At 42.8% G+C, this 27,999-nt stretch overlaps 1 protein-coding gene across 2 annotated transcripts; it reads left to right on the forward strand.

The window, feature by feature from the left end:
- LOC138667367 (zinc finger protein 84-like) lies at positions 1-26,313 on the forward strand. Of its 2 annotated transcripts, none has more exons than XM_069755591.1 (2): positions 1-60; positions 24,590-26,313. In XM_069755591.1, the coding sequence occupies exon 2, from the start codon at positions 24,975-24,977 to the stop codon at positions 26,280-26,282; it is 1,308 nt and encodes a 435-aa protein (XP_069611692.1). In that variant the 5' UTR covers positions 1-60; positions 24,590-24,974; the 3' UTR covers positions 26,283-26,313. The 2 variants fall into 2 exon arrangements, with proteins under 2 accessions (XP_069611692.1, XP_069611693.1); XM_069755592.1 differs by having other exon boundaries at positions 3-60; positions 24,587-26,313.
- Positions 26,314-27,999: the final 1,686 nt, after the last annotated feature.

Raw genomic sequence — 27,999 nt, forward strand, 5'->3', positions numbered from 1 at the left:
GCGCAGAGAGTACTATGTGTATCCGGAAGGGAAATGATCGCGAATGTACACAATAGCACAGTAAGATAAGGAAATAGATTATGATCATATCGAAATATCGAAATATTGTTTCCATTTGCAAAGGATTATAGGAGCAGCAGTACCAAGAAAGTCTTTTTGGCAGAGGTTCGGCCTTGAATGGACTTTGTTTTGTTGTGGAATTGACTATATGTCCAATGATAGGTCTGGGACAATGACAGTCGTCCGTGGACTGGAATATTGGTTGATATCATGAGTTATCATGTGCATAAGTTATGCAGTGTGTTGGGATCGTTATTATGCTATCTGGAGGTGCCTTTTAAGGCCTAAATGGTGATTTATTTATCTATTTATAGTTTGTTTCTTTCTTCACCACTGCTCTTAACTATATTGTTTTCCCACCTATATTGAGAGGGATATTGTAGGGAAGAGAGGGATAGCCTGCGTTGAGCGGGGGCGTCAAAAATAATTTCTTAGGGTGCCAGCCTCCATAGCAAGGCAGGTGTGAGCAGTAGGATTTATTTAGGACTTTAATAGGTGGTTAATTTGGTGATATATTTTTTTCTTTATCATATATGGTATCTAACCAAGCTCTTTTATTCTGGGTCTGGGTTTTATATTGTATAAATTAAAAATGAAGTTTTAAAGGGATTATATGTACGTACTTTGATTTACTAATTCCTACTATATTTTGGTTTTTTTGGGGCACACCTGTGAAGTGAAAACCATTCCTGGTGACTACCTCTTGAAGTTCATCAAGAGAATGCCAAGAGTGTGCAAAGCAGTCATCAAAGCAAAAGGTGGCTACTTTGAAGAACCTAGAATATAAGACATATTTTCAGTTGTTTCACACTTTTTTAAGTATATAATTTCACATGTGTTAATTCATAGTTTTGATGCCTTCAGTGTGAATTTACAATTTTCATAGTCATGAACATACAGAAAAATCTTTAAATGAGAAGGTGTGTCCAAACTTCTGGTCTGTACTGTATATACTCAAAAAATAAAGGGAACATTTAAACAACAGAATATAACTCCAAGTAAATCAAACTTCTGTGAAATCAAACTGTCCACTTAGGAAGCAACACTGTTTGAAAATCAATTTCACATGCTGTTGTGCAAATGGAATAGACAACAGATGGAAATTATTGGCAATTATCAAGACACCCTCCATAAAGGAGTGGTTCTGCAGGTGGGGACCACAGACCACATCTCAGTACCAATGCTTTCTGGCTGATGTTTTGGCCACTTTTGAATGTTGGTTGTGCTTTCACACTCGTGGTAGCACGAGACGGACTCTACAGCCCACACAAGTGGCTTAGGTAGTGCAGCTCATCCAGAATGGCACATCAGTGTGAGCTGTGGCAAGAAGGTTTGCTTTGTCTGTCAGCATAGTGTCCAGAGGCTGGAGGCGCTACCAGGAGACAGGCCAGTACACCAGGAGACGTGGAGGGGGCGGTAGGAAGGCAACAACCCAGCAGCAGGACCGCTACCTCAGCCTTTGTGCAAGGAGGAACAGGAGGAGCACTGCCAGAGCCCTGCAAAATGACCTCCAGCAGGCCACAAATGTGCATGTGTCTGCACAAACAGCTAGAAACCGACTCCATGAGGAAGGTCTGAGTGCCCAACGTCCACAGATGGGGGTTGTGCTCACAGCCCAACACCGTGCAGGATGCTCGGCATTTGCCACACAACACCAGGATTGGCAAATTCGCCACTGGCGCCCTGTGCTCTTCACAAATGAAAGCAGGTTCACACTGAGCACTGTGACAGTCTGGAGACGCCGTGGTGATCTGCTGCCTGCAACATCCTTCAGCATGACCGGTTTGGCAGTGGATCAGTAATGGTGTGGGGTGGTATTTATTTGGAGGGTCGCACAGCCCTCCATGTGCTTGCTAGAGGTAGCCTGACTGCCATTAGGTACCGAGATGAGATCCTCAGACCCCTTGTGAGACCATATGCTGGTGCGGTTGGTCCTGGGTTCCTCCTAATGCAGGACAATGCCAGACCTCTTGTGGCTGGAGTGTGTCAGCAGTTCCTGCAAGATGAAGGCATTGAAGCTATGGACTGGCCCGTCCGATCCCCAGACCTGAATCCGATTGAACACATCTGAGACATCATGTATCTCTCCATCCACCAACGTCACGTTGCACCACAGACTGTTCATGAGTTGGCTGATGCTTTAGTCCAGGTCTGGGAGGCGATCACTCAGACCATCCGCCGCATCAGGAATTGTAGGGAGGTCATACAGGCACGTGGAGGCCAGACACACACACTACTGAACATCATTTCCTTGTTTTGATGAATTTCCACTGAAGTTGGATCAGCCTGTAATTTGATTTTCCACTTTGATTTTGAGTATCGCTCCAAATTCAGGCCTCCATTGGTTAATAAGTTTGATTTCCATTGATGATTTTTGTGTGATTTTGTTGAATATATATATATATATATATATATATATATTCAACAAAATCACACAAAAATCATCAATGGAAATCAAACTTATTAACCAATGGAGATATATATTAACCTATATATATATATATATATATATATATATACACACACTAGCTTAAGAGCCCGGCCCGGCACTGCCCGGGCATAGTAGCTAACTGATTATCCTCCATCCCATAGTCCAGTGCCCATATACTACTACTATTATTATTATTATTATTATTATTATTATTTATATGGCACCATTGATTTCATGGTCCATATATTACTACTGGCTCCTGTGTGCCCCCATATGTTACTACTGGCCCCTGTGTGCCCCATTATATTACTACTGGCCCCTGTGTGCTCCCATATATTAGTAACGTCCCCTGTGTGCTCCCATATATTAGTAATGTCCCCTGTGTGCTCCCATATTTTAGTAATGTCCCCTGTGTGTCCCCATATATTAGTACTGGCCCGTATGCCCCCATATATTACCCCTGGTCCCTGTGTGCCCCCATTTATTAGTAATGTGCCCTGTGTGCCCCCATATATCACTACTGGCCCCTGTATGCCCCAATATATTAGTAATGTCCCCTATGTGTTCCCATATATTAGTACTCTCCCCTGTGTCCCCATATATTAGTAATGTCCCCTGTGTGCCCCCAAATATAAGTTCTCCCCTATGTGTCCCCATATATTAGTAATGTCACCTCTGTGCCCCCATATATTAGTACTCTCCCCTATGTGCCCCCATATATTAGTAATGTCCCCTGTGTGCCCCCATATATTAGTAATGTCCCCTATGTGTCCCAATATATTAGTAATGTCCCCTATGTGTTCCCATATATTAGTACTCTCCCCTGTGTCCCCATATATTAGTAATGTCCCCTGTGTGCCCCAAAATATAAGCTCTCCCCTATGTGTTCCCATATGTTAGTAATGTCACCTCTGTACCCCCATATATTAGTATTCTCCCCTGTGTCCCCATATATTAGTAATGTCCCCTATGTGCTCCCATATATTAGTACTCTCCCCTATGTGTTCGCATACATTAGTAATGTCACTTGTGTGCCCCATATATTAGTAATGTCTCCTACGTGCCCCCATATATTAGTACTCTCCCCTATGTGTCCCTATATATTAGTAATGTCCCCTATGTGCCCCCATATATTAGTATTCTCCCCTGTGTCCCCATATATTAGTAATGTCCCCTATGTGCTCCCATATATTAGTACTCTCCCCTATGTGTTCGCATACATTAGTAATGTCACTTGTGTGCCCCATATATTAGTAATGTCTCCTACGTGCCCCCATATATTAGTACTCTACCCTATGTGTCCCCATATGCATTATTAGTAATGTCACCTCTGTGCCTCCATATATTAGTAATGTCCCCTATGTGCCCCTATATATTACAATACGATACGATACACTTTATTGATCCCGTGGGAAATTATGGTATCACAGCAGCACAACTTACATCATAAAAATCATAAAATGAATTACTTAGTTGACATGACAGTTTGTTGACAGAAGGACATTATACATTAGAATAGGACATACACAGCGGGTGAACTGAAATGTAGAGAAATAAGTAGACATTCACCTTTATGATTTAACCCTAATGTTATTGTTGTACATCCCCATAGCAGTTGGCACAAACGATTTCCTAAATTTTTCCTTCTTACACCTCAGAAGTATTAGCCGGTTACTGAAGGTGCTCTTCTGTCTCATGAATAGCTCATATAGTGGATGTGCATAATTGTTCATAATTGCCATACACTTTCTCAGGGTTCTTCTCTCCACTACCTCCTCAAGAGAGCCCAGATTGCAGCCGACAGCAGAGCTTGCCTTTTTGATAAGCTTATTCAGCGTATTAGCATCAGAGGCCCGCACACTACTACCCCAGCATATGATTGCAAAAAAGATGGCACTTGCCACCACCGACTGGTAGAACATTTCTAACATTTTGCTGCACACATTAAGGATAAGTTCACACTTTGCGGATTCCACTGTGGATTTTTCCGCAGCAGAATTCCAAAATCCGCAGTGAAAACCCGTTGCGGTTTTTACTGCGGATTTATCGCGTTTTTTACTGCGGTTTCTTCTGCGGATTTTCATCTGCAGTTTCCTATTGGAGCAGGTGAAAATCCACAGAAAAGAAGTGACATGCTGCGGAATGTAATCCGCTGCGTTTCCGTGCGTTTTTTTCCGCAGCATGTGCACAGCGTTTTTTGTTTCCCATTGTACTGTAAACTCATGGGAAACTGCTGCAGATCCGCAGCGGTCAAATCCACTGCGGATCCGCAGCAAAATCCGCAATGTGTGAACATAGCCTTAAAGACCTCAGTTTCCTTAGGAAATACAATCTGCTCATCCCCTTCTTGTAGACAGACTCTGAGTGGCATCTCCAGTCCAGTTTGCTATCCAAATGGACCCCCAAATATTTGTAACTCTCCACCTGCTCTACCTCCTGACCAGCAATAGTGATCGGTAAGCATTCCATCTTTATCCTGCTATAGTTGGCCACCAACTCCTTGGTTTTCTTAACATTTAGTTGTAGATAGTTACCATTGCACCAGTCAACGAAATTCAACACCACCCTTCTATATTCCTCATCCCCCGATCTTCCCTAATACATCCCACAACCACAGAGTCATCCGAAAATTTCTGAAGGTGGCAAAGATCAGATTTATACTGAAAGTCTGATGTATACAGTGTGAATAGAAAGGGTGCAAGCACCGTTCCCTGGGGGGCACCTACACTGCTCAATAATCTGCTTGACACCACTGCTCCCATCTGTACAAACTGTGGCCGATCTGATAGGTAGTCAGTTATCCAATTTCTCATCCCCTCCTCAACCTTCATATCAGTCATCTTTTTGTGTAGTAAAGGTGGCTGCAGGGAATTAAATGCACTCAAGAAATCAAAGAACATCGCTCGCACCGTGGTTCCGTCAGTCTCCAGAAATGAATGTACCCTATGTAACAGAGAAAGAATAGCATCGTCCACCCCCAATCTATGTCGGTAGGCAAACTGAAGGGGATCGATAAGAGCGTTAACCCTCGGTCTTAAGTGAGCAAGAACTAATCTTTCCAAGGCCTTCATAGCATGCGATGTTAAGGCTACAGGACGATAGTCATTTAGGGTATTAGTACTCTATCCTATGCGCGTCGGGGTGCACACAGTCCCATACAGGCGGTCCTGGATACACATACCCCACTTGTCCATATATGTAAGTAAGAGTGGATTTTATATCTATTAAGCAGTCTCCTTATTATTATTATTATTGAAGGAGGCCTCATTGGGTACTTACTTGGAACCAGATTGTACAGTATATATATTAGCACATGGCACTTTCTCTGATTTTTATTGTGCACACGTTACATGTCAATAGCACTTTATTACCAGCACATAGCACCTTCCACTAGTATCACAGTATATGATTGATATTACATGATTTGATATATTATTAGTTTTAATACATATATTGATTTATATTATATATATTTTTTTTATATATATATATATATCAATCTTCATATCATTCCTTTCTTCACATATATTTTTTATTTATTTTGTTTTAACACCTACCTGGTTTTTATACTTACCTATATATATATATATATATATATATATATATATATATATATATATATTCCTGGTTTTTAGATATATCCCTTTTATATATATATTTTTTTTTTGTATATATATCTTATTTCCATTTGACTATACTATTTTTATACTTACTAATTCTTTGTGGGGTGTCCAGTTATTATCTATTATTTGACCTGCCTAGTACAGATTATTGTTATATGTCTTTTGACATGTGCACGTATAAATATTAAAAAAAGCGTATTTTATGAATATACATATACATATTTTTAATATTAAATATAGAAAATGTTGGTTACCGCTTGTTGCACATAATAAAAGTGATTTATTCTATTTATTCCCTGATATCCGTTTTTCTTTTCTGGCTTGATCCATACTCAGTGTATGTTCTTTTTTTTTCTCCTATGTGTCCCCATATATTAGTAATGTCACCTGTGCCCCCATATATTAGTAATGTCCCCTATGTGCCCCTATATATTAGTACTCTCCCCTATGTGTTCCCATATATTAGTAATGTCCCCTATGTGCCCCCATATATTAGTATTCGCCCCTGTTTCCCCATATATTAGTAATGTCCCCTATGTGCTCCATATATTAGTACTCTCCCCTGTGTCACCATGTTAGTAATGTCCCCTATGTGCCCCATGTATTACTAATGTCCCCTATGTCCCCTCATATATCAGTACTCTCCCCTATGTGTTCCCATATATTAGTAATGTCACCTGTGTGCCCCCATATATTAGTAATGTCCCCTATGTGCCCCTATATATTAGTACTCTCCCCTATGTGTTCCCATATATTAGTAATGTCCCCTATGTGCCCCCATATATTAGTATTCGCCCCTGTTTCCCCATATATTAGTAATGTCCCCTATGTGCTCCATATATTAGTACTCTCCCCTGTGTCCCCATGTTAGTAATGTCCCCTATGTGCCCCATGTATTACTAATGTCCCCTATGTGCCCCCATATATCAGTACTCTCCCCTATGTGTTCCCATATATTAGTAATGTCACCTGTGTGCCCCCATATATTAGTAATGTCTCCTACATGCCCCCATATATTAGTAATGTCACCTGTGTGCCCCCATTTATTAGTAATATCCTGTATGTGCCCCAATATATTAATACTCTACCCTATGTGTCCCCATGTGTCTGTATACATAGTGGGACCACTGTATACATAGGTTGTACATCGGGCTAATGTTGGTATATCTCCCCATTATGGTTAAGTAGTGACCTGATTCTTTATGTGGATTAACTTTGTATCATTTATGCATTAACTTTGTTGAGTTTAGTTTAATAAAGGCTGTACTTTTTAATATTGGCTCGCTATACTGGATTCTCTTTTGTGGTTATTGATATTCATCAGTTTTTGTGCCCTGGTTAGTTGAGTGGGTTTTTGTAATGACCCCGTTTTTACATAATGCATATAATAGTGTTGATATTATTGGTGATAATGCCTATAATATTGTGGCTATTGGGAGGCTTAGAAAAAAAATTACATCCAGCAAAATGCAACCAGCGGCGCCTGTCCAGTAGAATCTCTCTCTTAATTTTAGATGCTACTGCGCAGGCACCGCCATCACCGGTGACATTTTGCTGGATGTAATTTTTTTTTCAGAGCACCACATAAAGCCCACCTACAACACCACATAAAGCTCCGACCACAGCCCCGCCCCAGAGCACCACAAAGCCCCACCCACAGCCCCACCCCAGAGCACCACATAAAGCCCCGCCCACAGCCCCGCCCCAGAGCACCACATAAAACCCCACCCACAGCCCCGCCCCAGAGCACGAGAATCTCATTAACTGAAAACTACAAATAGATTAAACATTAACCACAAGACGGATTTCATCACCAGGTATCGGTGTAATCAGTATAACGGCACCGACCTGATAGTGTCTGTAGTCACTGAGCACAATCCTGCTGACAGGTTCCCTTTAAGACATCTCCGCTCTGCACTATTATACACAGTTCTCTTTAAATGTGTAATATTTCTTCTTGAAACTCATCTGACAGAAAATATTGGAGCTTCCGATATTTTAGATTGTGAAGTCACCGAGCCCCGTGCTCTAATTCCCCCAGAGAGGTTTCACCACTAGCTGCTCATTTATTACTGATGGAGACTGTTCAGTTTGAAAATTTCAGTAGATGTTATTGTCTATAGTCAGTTTTTGCAGTTTTTGATTACAGTAGTGTCCAGAATCCTCTGATTTAACCTCTTCCTGCAGCCAGTTTTGTGTTCTTAATCCGGCCCCATTTGTACAATCTGACGTGTGTCACTTTATGTGGTGATAACTCTGGAATTATTCACAAAGGATAATAGAAAACAAATGGATCTTACAAATTATTTTCCAGCTTCTCACAATACCCTACATACGATTATACACTACTCTATGGGCACACGGCAGTGTTCAGAAGGGAAGGAGCCATTTAGCTGTTTGAATGCAGATCTAGCTGGAATAGTTTGCAGACACAACGTATTGGGAGCAATGTTCGTGGTCAACTGGCAGCTCAAAAGATCTCCACCATGAACATGCTTGGCACTATCTTCTCTGCTTTCCATATCCCAAGGATCGCCTTGCTCATCGCCCTTTAACACCATTACATGGATCTGGACTTACACTGGGACCCCTGGGCTTGGACCATGGTGTTACCTACTATTCTGTGGTATTAGATGGCAAGAAGAATAGTCAGGTAGCTGGGTCAGAACCAGAAGGACAGAATACAGAATCAGAAGACACAAGAGTAGTCAGTAAACGGGCCACGGTCACAACAGGAAACAAATACACAAGCCACAAGCTGAGCACAGAGGACTGAACCAGAGGAGAACAACGCTGTTTCTGGCAGATTCCGGCCATGTGCTTTGAGTAGTGTTGAGCATTCAGATACCGCAAGTATCGGGTATCGGCCGATACTTGCGGTATCGGAATTCCGATACCGAGATCCGATATTTTTGTGGTATCGGGTATCGGTATTGGAGGTGTAAAATAAAGAATTAAAATAAAAAATATTGTTATATTCACCTCTCCGGCGGCCCCTGGAACATCACCGCGAGTCACCGGCGTCCGGCAGGCTTCTTTGTTCAAAATGAGCGCCTTTAGGACCTGCGGAATGACGTCGCGGCTTCTGATTGGTCGCGTGCCGCCCATGTGACCGCCACGCGACCAATCAGAAGCCGCGACGTCATTCCTCAGATAAATTCCTAGAATGAGCGCCTTTAGGACCTGTGGAATGACGTCGCGGCTTCTGATTGGTCGCGTGGCGGTCACATGGGCGGCACGCGACCAATCAGAAGCCACAACGTCATTCCGCAGGTCCTAAAGGCGCTCATTTTGAACAAAGAAGCCTGCCGGACGCCGGTTCCTCGCGGTGATGTTCCAGGGGCCGCCGGAGAGGTGAATATAACAATATTTTTTATTTTAATTCTTTATTTTACACCTCACTATGGATCCCAGGGCCTGAAGGAGAGTTTCCTCTCCTTCAGACCCTGGGATCCATCAGGATACCTTCCGATACTTGATGTCCCATTGACTTGTATTGGTATCGGATATCGGTATCGGCGATATCCGATACTTTTCGGGTATCGGCCGATACTATCCGATACCGATACTTTCAAGTATCGGATGGTATCGCTCAACACTAGCTTTGAGCTTTAGTAGGGTGTGGTACTTTCCAATTGGCTGAAGTAGGGAGCAGATTACTCCAGCTGGACAGCAGGAACAGATCCCAGATGACATTGGACACACCATATGCAGGAGCCCTAATATGACTAAATGACAGAAATCCTTATAAAGTGATTCCATTTTATAAATTATCTAGATGATGGCCCGATTCTAATGCATCGGGTCTTCTAGAATATGTATGTAGTTTATTTATGAAGATTTTAGAATAATACAATGAATACACAGGATTCGGCTGGCCGGGCGCGACCAATTAGTGAATCGTGGTTCAAATCTCGTGCTAATTTGCAGCTGGACTGTGACTGTCGCTGATTGTTTGCAGCCAGCCACGTAGTATATAGCACAGCCACGTAGTATATAACAGCCGACGTAGCATACAACAGCTCACACTGCATATAACACAGCCTACGTAGTATATAGCACAGCCACGTAGTATATAACAGCCCACGTACCATATAACACAGCCACATAGCATATAACAGCCCACATAGTATATAGCAGCCACGTAGTATATAGCACAGCCACGTAGTATATAGCACAGCAACGTAGTAAATTTCACAGCCACGTAGTATATTGCACAGCACCCATAGTATATAACACAGCCCACGCAGTATATAGCACAGCCCACGGACTATATAGCACAGCCACGTAGTATATAGCACAGCAAAGTAGTATATAACAGCCCACATAGCATATAACAGTCACGTAGCATATAACACAGGTCACGTAGTATATAACAGCCCACGCAGAATATAACACAGCCCATGTAGTGTATAACATAGCCCACGTAGTGTATAACATAGCCCACATAGTGTATAACCCAACCCACGTAGTATATTGCACAGCCACGTAGTATATAGCACAGCCACGTAGTATATAACACAGCCACGTAGTTTATTGCAGTCACGTAGTATGTAGCACAGCCCACGTAGTATATTACACAGCCATGTAGTATATAGCAGCCACGTTGTATATAGCATAGCCCACACAGTATGTAACACAGCCCACATAGTATATAGCACAGCCACGTAGTATATTGCACAGCCAAGTAGCAGAATACTGCCCACGTAGTATATTGCACAGCCACATAGTATATAACACAGCCCACGCAGTATATTACACAGCCACGTAGTATATAGAACAGCCCACATAGTGTATGACACAGCCCACGTAGTATATAGCACAGCCAAGTAGCATAACACAGCCTACGTAGTATATTGCACAGCCACATAGTATATTACACAGCCATTTAGTATATTGCACAGCCCACGTAGTATATTGCACAAGCACGTAGTATATAGCACAGCCCTCCTAGTATGTAGCACAGCCCACGTAGTATATTGCACAGCCACGTAGTATATTGCACAGCCCACATAGTATATTGCACAGTCCACGTAGTATATTGCACAGCCACGTGGCACCATTAGATCTGAGGTAAGGCAGCTATAATTTTGGTTGTTATATATTTCGCCACTTTGGGGTTACATTATCGCCGGTCATTGTCAGGGTAAGCCTCTTGGCGCAATTGACTATGGTATGATATATGTGTACTATATATGTGGCAGGAAGGATTACGTGTATAACACATACCTCAGGTCTATGGTGCTTTTATCACTGGTATATATCACCATCAATGGTGTTCTCTTTTAATTGTATTTCTAATAAAAGTTTGGTATTTGTTTATACTTTGAGGTCTGTCTTGTACTTTGTTTATAGGTTTACTTGCACAGCCACGTAGTATATTGCACAGCCCACATAGTATATAGCACAGCCCACGTAGTATATAGCACAGCCCATGCAGTATATAGCACAGCCATGTAGTATATTACACAGCTCAGGCAGTATATTACACACCAACGTAGTATATAGCACAGCCACATAGTATATTGCACAGCCCACGTAGTATATAACAGCCCACGCAGTATATAACATAGGCCACGCTGTATATAACACAGCCACGTAGTATATTGCACAGCCACATATTATATTGCACAGCCACGTAGTATATTGCACAGCCCATATTGTATATTGCACAGCCCACGTAGTATATTGTACAGCCACGTAGTATATAGCACAGCCCACGTAGTATATAGCACAGCCCACGTAGTATATTACACAGCCCACGCAGTATATAGCAATGTGGGCACCATATCCCTGTTAAAAAAAAAGAATTAAAATAAAAAATGGTTATATACTCATCCTCTGACGGCCCCCGGATCGAGCCCAGGCCTTTTCGCGCTCCTCGCGCGCCACTCAGGTCCCAAGGATGCATTGCGGCAATAACACGTGACAATGTAGCGGTCTCTTGAGACTGCTACGTCATCTCCGGTCATTGCCACAATGCATTCTGGAGACCGGAGCAGCGCGCGAGGAGCGGGAAAGGCCTGGGCTCGATCCGGGGGCCGTCGGAGGGTGAGTATATAATGATTTTTTATTTTTTTTAATTATTTTTAACATTATATGTTTTTACTATTGATGCTGCATAGGCAGCATCAATAGTAAAAAGTTGGTCACACAGAGGGTTAATGGCAGCGTTAACGGACTTCCTTACACTGCGGTATGCCGCGGTGTAAGGCAGTCCGTTTAACGCTATGTGGGCGCTGACTGGGGGGAGTATGGAGGGGGCACTGACTGCAGGGGAGGAGGGAGGGGCCAATTCATGGCTGGGACCAATCGGCTACGCGGAATTTCCGTGACAGACAGACAGACAAACAGACGGAAGTGGACCTTAGACAATAATATATATATAGATTCACTGAGGGTTATAATCTATACATATGTGGTCAAAATTGTTGGTACCCCTAGTTTAATGACAGAAAAACCCACAATGGTCACAGAAATAACTTGAATCTGACAAAAGTAATAAGAAATAAAAGATCTATAAAAATGAACAAATGAAAGTCATACATTGCTGTTCAACCATTCTTCCACAGAATTAAAAAAAATTAAAACTCATGAAATAGACCTGGACAGAAATGATGGTACCCCTGAAAATAATGTGACAAAAGGGACATGTTAAGTCCCGGTGTGACCACTAACTAGCATCACAGATGTCTACAATCTTGGAATCAGTGAGCGGCCAGTATGTAGGGCTACATATACTCACTGTGCTGAGTGGTGACATGGTATCACTCTCAACATGGACCAGAGGAAGCGAAGGAAAGAGTTGTCTCAGGAGATTAAAAAAAATGATAGACAAACATGTTAAAGGTAAAAGTTATAAGACATCTCCAAGCAGCTTGATGTTCCTGTGACTACAGTTGCACATATTATTCAGAAATGTAATATCCATGGGACTGTAGCCAACCTCCCTGGATGTGGCCGCAGGAGGAAAATTGATGACAAATCAAAGAGATGGATAATAAGAATAGTAACAAAAGAGCCAGAAAAGCTTCTAAACAGATTAAAGGTGAACTTCAAGCTCAAGGAACATCAGTGTCAGATCGCACCATCTGTCGTTGTATGAGCCAAAGTGGACTTCATGGGAGACGACCAAGGAGGACACCATTGTTGAAAAAAAAATCATAAAAAAGCCAGACTGAAATTTGCCATACTACATGTTGACAAGCCACAAAGCTTCTGAGAGAATGTCCTATGGACAGATGAGACAAAAATGGAACTTTTTGGCAAGGCACATCAGCTCTATGTTCACAGGCGGAAAAATGAAGCATATCAAGAAAAGAACACTGTCCCTACTGTGAAACATGGAGGAGGCTCTGTTATGTTCTGGGGCTGCTTTGCTGCATCTGGCACAGGGTGTCTAGAATCTGCAGGGTACAATGAAATCTCAAGACTATCAATGAGTTTTAGAGAGAAATGTGCTGCCTAGTGTCAGAAAGCTTGGTCTCAGTCGCAGGTCATTGGTCTTGCAAAAGGATAATGACCCAAAACACACAGCTAAAATCATCCATGATGGAAGAGGAAAACATTGGACTATTCTGAAGTGGCCTTCTATGAGCCCTGACCTAAATCCTATTGAGCATCTTTGGAAGGAGCTGAAACATCTGGAAAAGGCAACCTTCAGACACGAGACAACGGGAGCAGTTTGCTCTTGAGGAGTGGCCAAAATACCTGTCGAGAGGTGCAGAAGTCCCATTGACAGTTACAGGAATCGTTTGATTGCAGTGATTGCCTCAAAAGGTTGTGCAACAAAATATTAACCCTTTCACACCTGTTTTTGCCTTCGTGACCGGGCCAATTTTTTCAATTCTGACCAGTATTTATTTATGAGGTCATAACTCTAACACTTCAATGAATCCTGGTGATTCTGAGATTGTTTTCTTGTGACATATTGTACTTTATGATAGTGGTAAAATTTCTCTGATAGAACTTCCATTTATTTGTTAAAAAAAGGAAATTTGGCGAAAATTTATCAATTTTCAAAATTTAAATATTTCATGTTCTTAAATCAGAGAGTTATATCACACAAAATAGCTAATAAATAACATTTCCAAAATGTCTACTTTACATCAGCACAATTTTGGAAACAATTTTTTTTGTTAGGAAGTTATAAGGGTTAACCCCTTCCCGACCTTTGACGCCACGTAGGCGTCATGAAAGTCGGTGCCATTCCGACCCATGACGCCTATGCGGCGTCATGGAAAGATCGCGTCCCTGCAGATCGGGTGAAAGGGTTAACTCCCATTTCACCCGATCTGCAGGGACAGGGGGAGTGGTAGTTTAGCCCAGGGGGGGTGGCTTCACCCCCTCGTGGCTACGATCGCTCTGATTGGCTGTTGAAAGTGAAACTGCCAATCAGAGCGATTTGTAATATTTCACCCATTATAACGGGTGAAATATTACAATCCAGCCATGGCCGATGCTGAAATATCATCGGCCATGGCTGGAAATACTAGTGTGCCCCCACCCCACCCCTCCGATCGCCCCCCCACCCCCCCGATCTGGCCGGTACACTGCTCCGGCTCCCCTCCGTCCAGTGCTCCGCTCCCCCCCGTGCTCGTGTCCGCTCCCCCCGTGCTCCAATCACCCCCCCGTGCTCCAATCACCCCCCCTGCACTCCGATCCACCCCCCCCGTGCTCCGTTCCACCCCCCCGTGCTCCATTCCAGCCCCCCCGTGCTCCGTTCCACGCCCCCCGCGCTCTGTTCCACCCCTCCCGCGCTCCGATTCCCCCCCCCGTGCTCCGATCCCCCCCCCCGTGGTCCCCCCCCACCCTATCATACTTACCGATCCAGCCGTGGTCCCGTCCATCTTCTCCCGGGCGCCGCCATCTTCCAAAATGGCGGGCGCATGCGCAGTGCGCCCGCCGAATCTGCCGGCCGGCAGATTCGTTCCAAAGTGCATTTTGATCACTGAGATATAATCTATCTCAGTGATCAAAATAAAAAAAATAATAAATGACCCCCCCCCTTTGTCACCCCCATAGGTAGGGACAATAAAAAAATAAAGAAATTTTTTTTTTCCACTAATGTTAGAATAGGGTTAGGGTTAGGGGTAGGGTTAGGGTTAGGGGTAGGGTTAGGGTTAGGGTTAGGGCTAGGGTTAGGGTTAGGGTTAGGGGTAGGGTTAGGGGTAGGGTTAGGGTTAGGGGTAGGGTTAGGGGTAGGGTTAGGGCTAGGGTTAGGGTTAGGGTTAGGAATGTGCACACGTATTCTGGTCCTCTGCGGATTTTTCCGCTGCGGATTTGATAAATCCGCAGTGCTAAACCGCTGCGGATTTATGGCGGATTTACCGCGTTTTTTTCTGCGCATTTCACTGCGGTTTTACAATTGCGATTTTCTATTGGAGCAGTTGTAAAACCGCTGCGGAATCCGCACAAAGAAGTGACATGCTGCGGAATGTAAACCGCTGCGTTTCCGTGCAGTTTTTCCGCAGCATGTGCACAGCGATTTTTGTTTCCCATAGGTTTACATTGAACTGTACACTCATGGGAAACTGCTGCGGATCCGCAGCGTGTGCACATACCTTTAGAATTAGGCCATGTGCACACGGTGCGGATTTGGCTGCGGATCCGCAGCAGTGTTCCATCAGGTTTACAGTACCATGTAAACATATGAAAAACCAAATCCGCTGTGCCCATGGTGCGGAAAATACCGCGCGGGAACGCTGCGTTGTATTTTCCGCAGCATGTCAATTCTTTGTGCGGATTCCGCAGCGTTTTACACCTGTTCCTCAATAGGAATCCGCAGGTGAAATCCGCACAAAAAACACTGGAAATCCGCGGAAAATCCGCAGGTAAAACACAGTGCCTTTTACCCGCAGATTTTTCAAAAATGGTGCGGAAATATCTCACACGAATCCGCAACGTGGGCACATGGCCTTAGGGTTAGGGTTGGAATTAGGGTTGTGGTTAGGGTTAGGGGTGTGTTGGGGTTAGGGTTGTGGTTAGGGGTGTGTTGGGGTTAGGGTTGTGATTAGGATTATGGCTACAGTTGGGATTAGGGTTAGGGGTGTGTTGGGGTTAGTGTTGGAGTTAGAATTGAGGGGTTACCACTGTTTAGGCACATCAGGGGTCTGCAAACGCAACATGGCGCCACCATTGATTCCAGCCAATCTCGTATTCAAAAAGTCAAATGGTGCTCCCTCACTTCCGAGCCCTGACGTGTGCCCAAACAGTGGTTTACCCCCACATATGGGGTACCAGCATACTCAGGACAAACTGCGCAACAATTACTGGGGTCCAATTTCTCCTGTTACCCTTGTGAATCTAAAAAAATGCTTGCTAAAACATAATTTTTGAGGAAAGAAAAATGATTTTTTATTTTCACGGCTCTGCGTTGTAAACGTCTGTGAAGCACTTGGGGGTTCAAAGTGCTCACCACATATCTAGATAAGTTCCTTGGGGGGTCTAGTTTCTAAAATGGGGTCACTTGTGGGGGGTCTCTACTGTTTAGGCACACCAGGGGCTCTGCAAACGCAACGTGACACCCGCAGACCATTCCATCAAAGTCTGCATTTCAAAAGTCACTACTTCCCTTCTGAGCCCCGACGTGTGCCCAAACAGTGGTTTACCCCCACATATGGGGTATCAGCGTACTCAGGAGAAACTGGACAACAACTTTTGGGGTCCAATTTCTCCTGTAACCCTTGGGAAAATAAAAAATTCTGGGCTAAATAATTATTTTTGAGGAAAGAAAACGTATTTATTATTTTCACGGCTCTGCATTATAAACTTCTATGAAGCACTTGGGGGTTCAAAGTGCTCACCACACATCTAGATAAGTTCCTTTCAGGGTCTAGTTTCCAAAATGGGGTCACTTGTGGGGGGTTTCTACTGTTTAGGCACATCAGGGGCTCTGCAAACGCAACGTGACGCCCGCAGAGCATTCCATCAAAGTCTGCATTTCAAAACGTCACTACTTCAATTCCAAGCCCCGGCATGTGCCCAAACAGTAGTTTACCCCCACATATGGGGTATCACCGTACTCAGGAGAAACTGGACAACAACTTTTGGGGTCAAATTTCTCCTGTTACCCTTGGGAAAATTAAAAAATTCTGGGCTAAATAATTATTTTTGAGGAAAGAAAACGTATTTATTATTTTCACGGCTCTGCATTATAAACTTCTATGAAGCACTTGGGGGTTCAAAGTGCTCACCACACATCTAGATAAGTTCCTTTGGGGGTCTAGTTTCCAAAATGGGGTCACTTGTGGGGGGTTTCTACTGTTAAGCCACATCAGGGGCTCTGCAAACGCAACGTGACGCCCACAGAGCATTCCATCAAAGTCTGCATTTCAAAACGTCACTACTTCACTTCCGAGCCCCGGCATGTGCCCAAACAGTGATTTACCCCCACATATGGGGTATCAGCGTACTCAGGAGAAACTGGACAACAACTTTTGGGGTCAAATTTCTCCTGTTACCCTTGGGAAAATAAAAAATTGCAGGCTAAAAGATCATTTTTGAGAAAATAATTTTTTTTTTTATTTTCATGGCTCTGCGTTATAAACTTCTGTGAAGCACTTGGGGGTTCAAAGTCCTCACCACACATCTAGATTAGTTCCTTTGGGGGTCTAGTTTCCAAAATGGTGTCATTTCTGGGGGATCTCCAATGTTTAAGCACACAGGGGCTCTCCAAACGTGACATGGTGTCCGCTAATGATTGGAGCTAATTTTCCATTTAAAAAGCCAAATGGCGTGCCATCCCTTCCGAGCCCTGCCGTGCGCCCAAACAGTGGTTTACCCCCACATATGGGGTATCAGCGTACTCAGGACAAACTGGACAACAATATTTGGGGTCCAATTTCTCCCATTATCCTTGGCAAAATAGGAAATTCCAGGCTAAAAAATCATTTTTGAGGAAAGAAAAATTATTTTTTATTTTCATGGCTCTGCGTTATAAACTTCTGTGAAGCACCTGGGGGTTTAAAGTGCTCAATATGCATCTAGATAAGTTCCTTGGGGGGTCTAGTTTCCAAAATGGGGTCACTTGTGGGGGAGCTCCAATGTTTAGGCACACAGGGGGCTCTCCAAACGCGACATGGTGTCCGCTAACAATTGGAGCTAATTTTCCATTCAAAAAGTCAAATGGCGCGCCTTCCCTTCCGAGCCCTGCCGTGTGCCCAAACAGTGGTTTACCCCCACATATGAGGTATCGGCGTACTCGGGAGAAATTGCCCAACAAATTTTATGATCCATTTTATCCTACTGCCCATGTGAAAATGAAAAAATTGAGGCGAAAATAATTTTTTTGTGAAAAAAAAGTACTTTTTCATTTTTACAGATCAATTTGTGAAGCACCTGAGGGTTTAAAGTGCTCACTAGGCATCTAAATAAGTTCCTTGGGGGGTCTAGTTTCCAAAATGGGGTCACTTGTGGGGGAGCGCCAATGTTTAGGCACACAGGAGCTATCCAAACGCGACATGGTGTCCGCTAACGATGGAAATAATTTTTCATTCAAAAAGTCAAATGGCGCTCCTTCCCTTCCGAGCCTTACCATGTGCCCAAACAGTGGTTTACCCCCACATGTGAGGTATTGGTGTACTCAGGAGAAATTGCCCAACACATTTTAGGATCCATTTTATCCTGTTGCCCATGTGAAAATGAAAAAATTGAGGCTAAAAGAATTTTTTTGTGAAAAAAAAGTACTTTTTCATTTTTACGGATCAATTTGTGAAGCACCTGGGGGTTCAAAGTGCTCACTATGCATCTAGATAAGTTCCTTGGGGCGTCTAGTTTCCAAAATGGGGTCATTTGTGGGGGAGCTCCAATTTTTAGGCACACGGGGGCTCTCCAAACGTGACATGGTGTCCGCTAAAGAGTGGAGCCAATTTTTGATTCAAAAAGTTAAATGGCGCTCCTTCCCTTCCAAGCCCTGCCGTGCGCCCAAACAGTGGTTTACCCCCACATATGAGGTATCAGCGTACTCAGGACAAATTGGACAACAACTTTCGTGGTTCAGTTTCTCCTTTTACCATTGGGAAAATAAAAAAATTGTTGCTAAAAGATAATTTTTGTGACTAAAAAGTTAAATGTTCATTTTTTCCTTCCATGTTGCTTCTGCTGCTGTGAAGCACCTGAAGGGTTAATAAACTTCTTGAATGTGGTTTTGAGTACCTTGAGGGGTGCAGTTTTTAGAATGGTGTCACTTTTGGGTATTTTCAGCCATATAGACCCCTCAAACTGACTTCAAATGTGAGGTGGTCCCTAAAAAAAATGGTTTTGTAAATTTCGTTGTAAAAATGACAAATCGCTGGTCAAATTTTAACCCTTATAACTTCCTAACAAAAAAAAATTTTGTTTCCAAAATTGTGCTGATGTAAAGTAAACATGTGGGAAATGTTATTTATTAACTATTTTGTGTCACATATCTCTCTGGTTTAACAGAATAAAAATTCAAAATGTGAAAATTGCGAAATTTTCAAAATTTTCGCCAAATTTCCGTGTTTATCACAAATAAATGCAGAATTTATTGACCTAAATTTACCACTAACATGAAGCCCAATATGTCACGAAAAAACAATCTCAGAACCGCTAGGATCCGTTGAAGCGTTCCTGAGTTATTACCTCATAAAGGGACACTGGTCAGAATTGCAAAAAACGGCAAGGTCTTTAAGGTCAAAATAGGCTGGGTCATGAAGGGGTTAAAAGGTGACTAGCAATTTCCAATTTTACAAAAAAATTTACTAAACCATTTTTTTAGGGACCACATCACGTTTGAGGTGAGTTTGGGGGGTCAATATGACAGAAAATACTCAAAAGTAACACCATTCTAAAAACTACACCCCTCAAGGTGCTCAAAACCACATTCAAGAAGTTTATTAACCCTTCAGGTGCTTCACAGGAATGAATACAAAGTGGAAGTAAAAAATAAACATTTAGTTTTCTTTCACAAAAATGTTCCTTTAGACCTAATTTTTTTACTTTCATAAGGGTAACAGGATAAAATGGACTATACCTTTTGTTTTGCAATTTTTCCTGAGCACCCGATACCGCATATGTGGGGGAAATCTACTGTTTGGGTGCACGGCAGAGCTCGGAAGGGAAGACATGCCATTTGACTTTTTTAATGTAAAATATGTTGGAATAATTTGCGTTTGCCATGTTGCTTTTGGAGAGCCCCTGATGTGCCTAAACAGTGGAAACACCCCACAAGTGACACCATTTTGGAAACTTGACCTCTTAGGGAACTTATCTGGATGTGTATTGAGCACCATGAACCCAGAGGTGTTTCACAGAAGTTTATAATGTAGAGCCGTGGAAATAAAAAAAATTAAATTTTTCACAAATCAATCTTTTTAGCTCCATATTTTGCATTTTTGTAAGGGTAACAGGAGAAATTGCTCCATGCAATTTGTTGTGCAATTTCTCCTGAGCACACCTATACCCCGCGTGGCAGATCTTGGAAGGGAAGGAGCGCCATATTGGACAGCAGATTTTGCTGGAATTGTTTGTCAATGACATGTCACATTGTCAGATCCCCTGAGGTGCCAGAACAGCATAAGCCCCCAAAAGTAACTGCATTTCACAAAATACTTCCCTGAATGAATTTTTCTAGTGGTACAGTGAGCAAACTGACACCACAGCTGTTCCATAGAAAATTATACCATTGGGCAGTGAATAAAAAATAATTACATTTTAACCACTAAAATGTTGTTTTAACCCCAGATCTTACATTGGAAAATAGGTAGATAGGTAAATGGTCACTACACCCATAGATGAATTCGCAGAGGGGTGTCATTTCCAAAATGGGGTCACTTCACGGGAGATTCTGCTGTTATGGCACTTTGGAGAGCCGCAAAGTGCCAGAACAACCGAATCCCTCCTGAAGTGACCCCGTTTTGGAAATGACACCCCTCTGGGAATTCATCTTTGGATATAGTGACCATGTTTACTACATAGATGATTTCCAGAAACATGTAGTGGAAGTTTTAGAGCAAAAATTGCAAAAATTTCATTGTAGTGCCCAATATATTGTGCCCAGCTTGTGTCTCTGGAGACATCCCCCCCCCAGCTACTCCCGGAAATTGTTAAGTCAGCTCTACTCACATGTGTCTGTCACTAAATAAACTAAATGCTTGAATGTCAAAACAGTTTAAAAACGTGGTTCTGTGTGGAAGATTTTAAATCGGTCATGGAGGCATAAGGCCGGCAATGATGGGCACTGTGGGCAATAATAGCGGGTATCATGCCTCATTCCTCTCTTGGAACATACACAACATCTTCTCTGGGGGTTATTTCCTGTTTCAGTTGCTGGAATGAGGGCAATAAAATGTCACTCAGCGAGTCTTCTGACATCTTCAGATTCTAAAGGATTGGCGGGGACATTTTCAAAAACAAGAATTTCAATAACCTTTTCCTGATAATTAAAGAAAGTACCGTATTTTCCGGCGTATAAGACGACCCCCCAACTTTTCCAGTTAAAATATAAAATCTTCTTAAAAGTCGGGGGTGGTCTTATACGCTGTATGTCGTCTTATAGGGCCGGTGACTAATGTGCCTTTTTGGGGGGGGAGTGGTCCCGATGACGGAGGGGGCGTCTCACAGGAAAGTGTGAGTGGAGTATGCCCCATTACCTCACATTGTAGCTGCAGCCAGCGTCAGCGTGGGGTGCTGGGGAGCGGCGGCGGCTGCTCCTCTTTGTGCCGCGTGGGTGCTGTGGGGCGGCAGTTCCTCTTCGTAAAGCATCGGGGCTCTGTGCTGTGGGGCGGCGGCTCCTCTTCGTACAGCATCGGGGCTCTGTGCTGTGGGGCGGCAGCGGCGGCGTATCTTCCCACAGAGTCAGTTGGGGCTCCTCCCGCATCTCCTGAAAGTCCGGAGGCGCCGGCAGCTCCATTGCTGCGATGCGGTGGCCTCCGGGAAAATGGCCGCTGGGGGCGGCGCATGCTCAGATTCAGATCTCGTCCCAAGATCTCGGCACAAAGAGGAGCAGCCGCCGCCGCTCCCCAGCACCCCACGCTGACGCTGGCTGCAGCTACAATGTGAGGTAATGGGGCATACTCCACTCACACTTTCCTGTGAGACACCCCCTCTGTCATCGGGTGCCCCTACCCCCCACCCACCCACCATATACACCCGGCTTACAAGACGATTCCCGGTGTATAAGACGACCCCCGACTTTTAAGAAGATTTTCAGGGGTTAAAAAGTCATCTTATACGCCGGAAAATACGGTATCTGCATTTCCGGCTTTTTTGCATGACACAAAAGAATTACATGTGGCCACCTGAAACAAATAAATGACTAACTTTCTATACCAGGTTGTATGATTTTCTTGATACCTGGTATGGCTGTAGAACCTGGTCTACAAGATCCACACCCCCCATATGGCAGGCATTGACTATTGTCAATAAAATGCCGAAATCTCATGAGCATTTCATAACTGGTCCTAGGAAGAACAGCAGAAAACATTGGCTTGAACAGGGCAGTTGGACCAATAGGACCGAATGCCCGTTTTTTTAACAAGCCCTATAGCGAATGTAAGTCCTAATTTTTTTTTAATTTCTAGGACATTAGTTGGTGTCCATAAATTTGACCTAGCATAATAGGATAATGGATTCTGCCTGATTAATTGGGACACATATAATTTTGTTTGTAGGACAGTATGCTCTAGCAAGCTATCTGTCAGAAACAAATTAAAAAAATAAGCTGGTCCAAAATTTTCCACCTCCACATTTATACCAGGAATGGCATTAAAATTAGAGATGAATGGAGTAGCCGAATCCGAAGCCTCCCATCTGGGAAATGCAGAGGCAAAGCCCCTAGGATATTGGTGTGCGCCAATTCACGAGCACTAGGGACAACGCTAGTACTGGGCATTGTTCCCTGAGTTGGGGACATTTCACATTTGCCCTTCTTGTTGTACTGGTCCTTGTGTGTGAGGATGGACTAGAATCACTGCTCATTTCTGAGCTATCACTGTCGTTGCTACTAAAGCCCTCAAAATCCACATCTCCATCTGGCACTGCACTTTGTTCGCTGTCAGAACATAAAAGTGCATATACCTCCTCTGCACTATAATACTGATGGGCCATTTTATTCGTTTTTCTTTTGCCGGGAATAGAAAACTCTGATGTGACGTGACCAAATTATTGGAAGATAATTATTATTATAATTATTATTATTTATTGTTATAGCGCCATTTATTCCATGGCTTTTTACATGTATGGAGGGGTATACATAATAAAAACAAGTACAATAATTTTAAACAATACAAGAAAAGTCATAACTGGTACAGGAGGAGAGAGGACCCTGCCCGCGAAAGCTCACAATGTACAAGGGATGGGTGAGAATACAGTAGGTGAGGAAAAATGAGAAAAGCCTAATTCTTTAGCCTAACCCTAACTTTAGAATAAACCCTAACTTTAGCCTAACAGTAACCCTAACTTTAGCCTAAGAGTAATCCTAACTTTAGCCTAACAGCTACCCTAAATTTAGCCTAACAGTAAACCTAACAGCAAACCTAACTTTAGTCTAACAGCAACCCTACATTTAGCCTAACAGTAAACCTAACAGTAACCCTAACTTTAGCCTAACATTAACCCTAACTTTAGCCCCAACACTAACCCTAACCTGCCTTGTCTGTTTTTTTTTTACTTTATAACAAGATCGCTGACTCACAGCTGTTGCCAGCAGCTCTTCTAACACTGTTTGTCCTCTAATCTCTCACTGACAGGAGATCTGAGGAGAAACAACGTTTTTATGAGGCAGATTACCCGGGAAAATTCATTGCTATAACAAACTTTCCTAGTGATTTGTCTGATTGGCTAGTGTGATGCTGACGTCATCAGCACCTTAACCAATCAGGGCTCAATGAGGTCGGGGGTCACAGGAAGCGTTGTGCTCCGGAATCCCCTCGTTACACGGTACGTCGGGTTCCGATGAGCAGTGGATGTTGGAGAGTGAAAATTATAATTTGCCATTTTATTACCCAGCACATAGTGCCCAGATTGTGCTCCAGGAGACACCGCAAATTAAGTGGATTCTTCTCACTATAATATTGCTAAATACAAGGATCCTTAATGTTGTTTGAGCACACTGCAAGACTCAAGTGAGAGCAGATTTTGCTGGATTGGTTTATGGAAACTCTTGCTTTTCAACAGCCTTTGAGCCAATAATAGTGTGGGAACCTCTGTTTTTCCATTGACAGATGATGGACCTGAGTGGGGCTTGTTTTTTGTGAGATGAGAATTGGTATTATTTTCACCTACATAATATTGATTGGTTTCTTTTTATTCGATATTTGGGAGGCAGAATGAACAGTTGAACACCATGCACTACTTGTTCATCCAACAAAGTTTTCTATTAGTCTGAACTGTCATTATCTTGATAAATATATTTTTTTACATAGCTTGCCATTTTTATGGACAGTTTAAGTAGAAATGTTTAATAATATAAAACTCAAGGATATTTTATTAAAAAATATTTTTATCTTAGCAGATGACTGTACCAGGAGATCAGAGGGACAGCTGACACCTTCAATTTTTAAATCTGATGATTTTGAGATCCTACAAGATACAACTGAAGTGACTGCTGTTACTCCAGATATATCATCATCCATTCACAGCAAAGACCTGTCATCTGATCCTATGAAACAGGTCTCATCTTCTGACTCATTACTGACGACTAAGGAAAATCAAAGTCACAAAAGAGGCATTAAAAACAAACTTCTCCTAAAGCAAAGAAGTCATTTTCATGTTCAGAATGTGGGAAATGTTTTAAACAGAAATCACATTTTGATAGCCACCAGAGAATTCACACAGGGGAGAAGCCTTTTTCATGTTCAGAATGTGGAAAATATTTTAGCCATAAATCAAATTGTTTTATGCACCAGAGAACTCACACAGGTGAGAAGCCTTTTTCTTGTTCAGAATGTGGGAAATGTTTTACCATCAAAAAGGCTCTTGTTAGACACCAAGAAACTCACACGGGGGAGAAGCCTTTTTCATGTTCAGAATGTGGGAAATGTTTTACCTACAAATGGAATCTTGATAAACTTCAAAGAACCCACACAGGGGAGAAGCCTTTTTCCTGTTCAGAATGTGGGAAATGTTATATCCAGAAATCAGATTTGGTTAACCACCGTAAAACTCACACAGGGGAAAAGCCTTTTTCATGTTCAGAATGTAAGATATGTTTTAAATGGAAAATAGATCTTGATATACATCAAAGAATCCACACAGGGGCGAAGCCTTTTTCCTGTTTAGAATGTGGGAAATGTTTTAACCAGAAAGGGCATCTTGTTAGTCACCAGAGAACTCACACAGGGGAGAAGCCTTTTTTATGTCCAGAATGTGGGAAATGTTTTACCCTTAAAGAGAATCTTGTTAGACACCAAATAACTCACACAGGGGAGAAGCCTTTTTCATGTCCAGAATGTGGGAAATGTTTTACCCACAAAGGGAGTCTTGTTACACACCAAAGAACCCACACAGGGGAGAAGCCTTTCTCATGTTCAGAATGTGGGAAATGTTTTAACCAGAAAGAGCATCTTGTTAGTCACCATAGAACTCACACAGGGGAAAAGCCCTTTTCATGTTCAGAATGTAAGAAATGTTTTAAACGGAAAATAGATCTTAATATCCATCAAAAAATCCACACAGGGGAGAAGCCTTTATTCTGTTCAGAATGTGGGAAATGTTTTAACCCGAAAGGGACTTTTGTTAGTCACCAGAGAACTCACACGGGGGAGAAGCCTTTTTTATGTCCAGAATGTGGGAAATATTTTACCCACAAAGAGAATCTTGTTAGACACCAAAGAACTCACACAGGGGAGAACCCTTTTTCATGTTCAGAATGTGGAAAACATTTTACCCACAAAGAGAATCTTGTTAGACACCAAAGAACCCACACAGGGGAGAAGCCTTTTTCATGTTCAGAATGTGGGAAATGTTTTAACCAGAAAGGGCATCTTGTTAGTCACCATAGAACTCACACAGGGGAGAAGACTTTTTTATGTTCAGAATGTGGGAAATGTTTTAACCGGAAAGGGAGTCTTGTTACACACCAAAGAACCCACACAGGAGAGAAACCTTTTTCATGTTCAGAATGTGGGAAATATTTTAAATGGAAAGCACTTCTTGTTAGACATCAGAGCAGTCACACAGGGGAGATGCCGTTTTCATTTTCTTAATGTGGGAAATATTTTACTTGGAAATCAACTGTTAATAACCGTCAGAGATGTCACATAGAGGAGAATCCTTTTTTATGTTCATAATGTTGGAATAGTTTTAACCAAAATTGAATCTTCTTAAATGGGTTGTCTCTTGTCATTCCTAATGTTTGCTGACAAAAGGATAAAACTAAACTTTATTAATTCCAAATGTAAAACTATACCCATAATTTACTCCCCTGAAGGCTAGTCAGTAGGTGACTAATAGAAAAAACATGTACCCCACAGTTCAGTATATAGGGTGAGGTGACATATACACACTCAGTCTCCAAGCCTCTCATTTCTACGGGTTTCATCATCCTCACCAAAGGTGACTCATCAGGAGACCTATAGTCAAGTGAGACTAGACAAAAAAAACCTAAAGTCATGTATCATGTTATCCAAAACAGTCAGAAAGCTAGCCACATATTGGCAGATCCCAGACCTCAAACCATATACTTTGTAAGTTTTTAAGCCACTCCAGTGTCAAGAATAGATAGTATGTGGAAATACAGTATAAAGGTACCGTTACACTAAACGATTTACCAACGATCACGACCAGCCATACGACCTGGCCGTGATCGTTGGTAAGTCGTTGTGTGGTCGCTGGGGAGCTGTCACACAGACAGCTCTCTCCAGCGACCAACGATCAGGGGAACGACTTCGGCATTGTTGAAACTGTCTTCAACGATGCCGAAGTCCCCCTGCAGCACCCGGGTAACCAGGGTAAACATCAGGTTACTAAGTGCAGGGCCGCGCTTAGTAACCCGATATTTACCCTGATTACCATTGTAATAGTAAAAAGAAAAACAGTACATACTTACATTCTGATGTCTGTCACGTCCCCCGCCGTCAGCTTCCCGCACTGTGCTCTGCTTTATGGCCGGCGTGACAGTCAGTGCAAGGAAGCTGACGGCGGGGGACGTGACAGACATCAGAATGTAAGTATGTACTGTTTTTTTTTTTTTACAATGGTAACCAGGGTAAATATCGGGTTACTAAACGCGGCCCTGCGCTTAGTAACCCGATATTTACCCTGGTTACAAGTGAACACATCGCTGGATCGGCGTCACACACGCCGATCCAGCGATGACAGCAGGTGATCAGCGACAAAAAAAAAGGTCCTGATCATTCCCCACGACCAACGATCTCCCAGCAGGGGCCTGATCGTTGGTCGCTTTCACACCTAACGAGATTGTTAGCGGGATCGTTGTTATGTCACAAAAAGCGTGACGTTGCAACTATATCTTTAACGATATCGTTATGTGTGAAGGTACCTTAAATCTTGTGTTTTTCTTCCTATAGGGACTGCCCTAGTTTGGTATTGTAACAGCTGTTAATTAGTAGTGCAGACAAATTGTCCTGGACTAAACTCCGTTTTCAGACCCCCAATATGTACCACTCAGGGAAAACTTACCTGCTCCAAAGATCAATAGCAGCTTCTAACTAATGGCCATGCTGCGGTCTGTCAAGGAATGAGTGCAATATCGTTATAAAGACTAGGGATGTGTGCAATCATAATGTCTGGAAGATCTGTGCCATTATTTAGTATGAATATGGAGATTATCTCTGGAAGTTAAGTGTTCCCTGAGTGGTATATACTGTATTGTCACATACTATCTATTCCTGACACTGGAGTGGCTTATAAACTTATGAAGTATATAGTTTGAGGTCTGGGGTCTGCCAGTATGTGGCTTGT

This window comes from Ranitomeya imitator, chromosome 2 (assembly GCF_032444005.1).
Source record: "Ranitomeya imitator isolate aRanImi1 chromosome 2, aRanImi1.pri, whole genome shotgun sequence".
In the NCBI taxonomy this organism is placed as follows: domain Eukaryota; kingdom Metazoa; phylum Chordata; class Amphibia; order Anura; family Dendrobatidae; genus Ranitomeya; species Ranitomeya imitator.

Coding starts and splice junctions, on each gene's coding strand:
- LOC138667367 (XM_069755591.1), top strand. CDS start 24,975: ATGCACCAGAGAACTCACACAGGTGAGAAGCCTTTTTCTTGTTCAGAA.